This window comes from Condylura cristata, unplaced genomic scaffold (assembly GCF_000260355.1).
Source record: "Condylura cristata isolate star-nosed mole 26May11 unplaced genomic scaffold, ConCri1.0 scaffold00030, whole genome shotgun sequence".
NCBI classification, from domain to species: Eukaryota; Metazoa; Chordata; class Mammalia; order Eulipotyphla; family Talpidae; genus Condylura; species Condylura cristata.
In genome coordinates, this window is record NW_004567131.1 from 12,097,688 (window position 1) to 12,103,008 (window position 5,321).

Genomic DNA, 5,321 nt, shown 5'->3' on the forward strand with positions numbered 1-5,321 from the left:
TAAACAACACCCTATTGGATTTTTAAAAAAGATTTATTTATTTATGTTTACAGAACTGGGGTACAGGTCAGAGGTGTGGTGGGTGAGAGATTCATCAGAGAGAGAGCAGGGAGCACAACAGGCTGACTGACAAAGTACACTGCTGAGGGGAGCAGCAGGAGATCAGAAGAGGTCTGCCGCACCATGTGGGTCAGCCCCCTGGCTGGGAATTGAACTCGTGCTGCAGTGGCTTCGGAGAGCTTCATAATGCGATGCTTTAATCTGTTGCAGAGAGCCCCCACCTTATTGGATTTTTTAAAAATTATTACTATTATTATTTTTTAAAGATTTATTTATTTATGCATACAGAGCTGGGGTACAGGCCAGAGTTCAGGAGTGGTGAAAGGATTCACCAGAGACAGAGTGGGGAGTAGAACAGGCAGATCGATGAAGTACACTGCTGAGGAGAGCAGCGGGCGGGTCAGGAGAGGTCTGCCACGCCATGTGGTCACCTCCAGGGCAGGCGGGAATCGAACTCATGCGGAAGTGGCTTTAGCTTCTCAGTGCTGTGCTTTAACCCGCTGTACCACCAGGGTGGGACCCTATTGTATTTAAGCCATGGCCTTCTGAGCTCTAAGTTCCTCTCCAATGTCCCCCACCTGTCTTTTTTACTACAGGGAGAGATGTTGATGCCAGTCCGCTTCCTCCTGCTTCTGCTGTTGTTCCTGGGGGCCCCCCGGACAGGTCACTTTCATAAATTCTACAAAGCTGAGTCTATCTTCAGCTGCATCAACACAGCCCTGTCTCAGGCCAAGAAGAGCCAACTGGAGGATGCACCACTGTTGAGCAAGAGGAGTTTCCTCTACTTGCCCAACCATGACCCGTCTTTGGGAGAGGGAGAAGAGAAGGAAGAAGAGGAGGACAAGGAGAAAAGGACCTTTCCTGGCTCCGGGGGTGGTGGTGTAGCTGAAAGTAGCCGGTACAAACACTTGACCCAAGTGCAGCCCAGGGGCAGGCTGTCCCAGGACAAGGCCAAGAGTGACCAGCGCACCAAGTTCACTCTGTCCCTCGATGTCCCCACCAACATCATGAATATTCTTTTCAACATCGCCAAAGCCAAGAACTTGCGGGCCAAGGCAGCTGCCAATGCTCACCTAATGGCACAGATTGGGCGAAAAAAATAGAAGCAGAGGCTGGGCAGGAGGCAGCATGTCGGGAATGGAGGTCAAGGCTGGAGCGTGAGGGGAGACCCGGGGTTTGCCTATCCAGCTGGCTTGTGTTTTGAAGGTTACAGGCTGCTTCCTGGCTAAATGCCCCTGATCCTTTTTGCCTCCAGCCCAGCTGCCCTCCTCTGTATGTATACACAGAATGCAGTATTGTTCAACCCTCACAGAAACTATAGGCCATTAGTTTCTCTGCCTATATTCTGTGTCTTCTTTCTCCTTCCCCAGCACAAGAGTCAAAATCACACATTCCTACTCCCCGTGCCTCTCTATGATGACCCCATACCTAAGGCGGGGGAGGGTCTCTTTTCACCACAAAACAACCCAACCCAGGCAGGAAGATGAGATAACACATTGTGCAAATTCCTGCCAGGAGATACCTCCATGCCCTCTTGCCCTATTAAACCAGTGGCTTCTTGAACCCCTCACTTGTTTCCATTCCTCTTCCTTCAGACAACTGTCACCATGCCTCTGAGCTCTGAAAAGGCAGGCAGGTGAGGGGGTTGCTTCTGACTCAGTTCCTACAACAGGGGTGGTTCTGGGAGGTATTAGAAGGGATAAGAAGAGCTTGAGAAAGGCCAAGCTGGCAGTCCAGGACCATCTGCATGGCGGCATTATTCCACCCACAGGGCACAACCCAGGATCTACTCCAGACTGGACACCTGAGAGGGTAGGAAAGGGAGGGAGCTTTCAGTTAACACCTTGGGAATTCTAACTCATAGAGTAAATACCAGCAGCAAATACAGAAATGATGAACTGCAGGTTGATAGCAATTCATGCAAATATATACACATAGATACATATATACACAGAGATTAGTAGGTTTAATGTGAGTAGAAATTCAATGAAAATGGACATTAGCAAGAACCCTGAAGGCATCAGGGTTGCCTTCAAGAACCCGGAAGGCTCCAGTAGCAAGTCATAAGGTCCTGCTTTCCAGAAGAGGGGCCATGGTTCTACCCACTTAAGATGGTAAGTCATAAATAGGCAAAATTAGGTTCTGTGTACTAAATAAACACACACACACACACACACACACACACCATCAACTAGTACCAGCGCTACCACCAAAAACAAAATAAAAAAAAAATTTTGGAAAAATGGTTATCATTCATATAAATGATAATTTATTGATCAAGTATATGAACAGCTACTAAATATTGAAAGGAAAAAAGAATAAACCCAAGAGAAAAATAAGCAAGAGCATGATTACACATTCTCTCTCTCACATACACACATATCATCCTTAAATGTATAAAAGGATGTCAAATTTCATTCTGAGATAATAAATTAGAACTGCACTTTTGCATAATTTCTCACAGTTCTACTGGCAAAATTCATGAGTTTGACAGTTGGTCCCTATCTACCCATGGAGTGAAGGCTTCTTGCCTCCATGCTGGCAAGAGACAATTTGGAAATTCTCATCAAAATTACAAATTCATTTCACCTTTAACTCAGCAATCCTGTTTCTGGCAGTCAATATTGGGGAGAATGAAGCTTTATATTTAGAAAAATATGTTAAAATTGAAGTGAAAAACACAACTCTTAACAGACCCACATGTAGACAAAGAATCCAGGTCTGAGACCCAGATCCCCTTGTGTGAGTCTTAGGTCACAGACACACTGCGTTTCCAAGGAGAGCCTCTGGCTTTCTTGGAGGCTTAGGTCGGGAACTCAGCTTTATGAACAGTATCTTATTTAGTTTTCACCAGCGTTTTAAGGACCCATAATTTTTTCCACTTTGAAGATAGTGAGATTGAGACCTGGAATGGAGGGAATGTGTTCTCCTGGCTATTGTGTGACAGAGTCAAACTGCTATGATCACAAAACCTCCACTCATTCCTCCATGCAGAACTGCCCCTTCATAGGTATGAAGCAAAAAAACACCAGTTATCTCACTATCTCGGGTTCTGCAATGCCCCAGAGGGGCCCAGATGTGGAAGCAGCTAGAAGAGCAACAGTGGAAACTCAGATTTGCAAATATTATGTCTCCAGCAGTGAGTTTTCTTACTGAGAATGCTTTCACCTAACAGGTGATTTAAATATGAGTGTAAATATACAATTAAGGTAACTAGGGAGGGCTTGACAAAGTACCACCAACAGGAAAGGCCAGGGCTCTGCTATGTGAGGTTAAGTTCCTGGATTCACATGCTGATGTGAACCTCCTCTAAGAAGACAAGAAATCCGAAAAACTATAAATGTCGGGAATAAACAGAGGTGCTACTTCAGGACAATAGAATAAAATAACAGAATAGGAATTCAAACAAAATAATCAGGGAGAGCTGAGTGATATTTCAATCTGATATAATTTCAATTTATATAATTCAAGAAATGGAGGGCAAGTTTGAAAATATGTAGTATTAAACTGGAAACACATCTACATACCTTAGGAGCCAAAGAAATCAAAAAATCTATTCGAAGGGTGTAGCTAGCTATCTTAGTTAAGAATTACAGATATAATCGGAGTTGGAAATTTGATAAGCATGACTTGAATCTAAATGTGTTTTATGAGCACTGCTTTAATTAATGAAGTTCCTATTACAGACTATTGCATACTCCACCATTGCCATAAAGACCAGGTCACAGCTTGGTCCATGTCACTAAGAAACCTCAGCAAGCTGAGAAGACAAAGACAAAACAAAACAAAACAAAGCAAATTACCATGGGAAGGTAACCCCAGTCCTGTAGGAATGAAACTGAGTTCCTTAGAGGGTAAGCATATTAAGACTCAGTCCAGAACATAAAACACACACACACACACACACACACATGAACACACACTTACACACAGTTTGATTGATCTCACCCTAAAATCCTGACAAGACATCTTACTTTTTTTTTAATCCAGTTGGGCAGTATACCACACTTCTGTATCTCATCGCTCTCCTACTGTGCTAGATTTTAACTCTCCTCAAACTTTCAACATATTGATATCTCCCCTGTCCCATCTCTGCTGGTATCTTTGCTTTCTATTTCACTAGAAAAACAAAAGCAAATGTTCACCACCTATCTACACTGCCCTCCATTCTGAGTTAGACGGACTATTCAAGCACCTAGTGAAGGACAAACTGCGTTATGCACTAAGTTCCCACCCACATTTGCTTACTTCAGACATTGATCCACAAACTGTCTTTCTTTCTGCCATATTATCAGGGTTAACCCTCATTGAATCACTCATATCAGTATTCAAGCCCATTAGAAACTAGACTTCACCTATATTTTTAATTCATTTTTACATAGAAGACCTGGGGTGCAGGTCATAGGCACAGGGGGTGAGAGGATTCACCAGGGACAGAGTAGGGAGCAGAACAGGCAAATGCACTGAGATACACTGCTGAGGGGAGCAGTGGGCAAGACAGGAGAAGGCTGCTGCACAATGTGGGCCACCTCCCCGGCTGGGGAATCAAACTCATGCTGCAGTGGCTGCCAGAAGAAGCTTGATAGTGCTGAGGGGGGCCCCTTCAATGTATTTTTTAAAACACTCTTGACCTACCACCACTTCCAGGCAGTAGCCTGTTTCTCTGCCCCCTTTCATGGCAAAACTCTTTAAACTGTCTTCGTCTCCTCTTCAATGCCTTAACCCCACTTTAGTCAGGTTTCCATTCCTCTCTTTCACTGAACTGTCTGTTGAGGGCTGCCAAGACCTCCATTTTGCTGAATTCAGTATCCTAGTCATAATCCCCATCCCTCCTCACCAGCAAACATCATTTGAAATAGTGACCATGATATACTTGTTTTCCAGCTGGACTTTCAAGGGAACATCCTGCTCCCCTTCTTCCTCAATGACCACTCTTCCTAAGTCTCCCTTGCTTGTTCCTTTTGTTGGGTAGTCTTTCTCCAGCTGTCCTTCAAGTCTTTGTCAAATACTTCTTTCTCATCAAAGTCCCTATCGGCCACCTGTTAACGTGCACTCTGATGTAATTAGGATGTTTCTTGTCTTTTGTCCCTACCTGGTCTATGTTAGAATTTAAAGAGAGCAAGGATTATTGTGTTTGGTTAGGTGGTCAGACTAGTGAGTAGACATGATGCTCAGTAACAGGTGCTGAAAGAGCAAAGTAATGGGAGGTATTAAAGTTCTTGTGACAAGGAACCTGTGCATACTTGACATTTAAAATGTAG

At 44.0% G+C, this 5,321-nt stretch overlaps 1 protein-coding gene across 1 annotated transcript; it reads left to right on the forward strand.

The window, feature by feature from the left end:
* The first annotated feature begins 662 nt into the window (after positions 1-662).
* UCN3 (urocortin 3) lies at positions 663-1,163 on the forward strand. The gene has a single exon (XM_004691217.1). It carries the CDS (start codon positions 663-665, stop codon positions 1,161-1,163), a length of 501 nt encoding a protein of 166 aa, XP_004691274.1.
* The last annotated feature ends 4,158 nt before the right edge of the window (positions 1,164-5,321 follow it).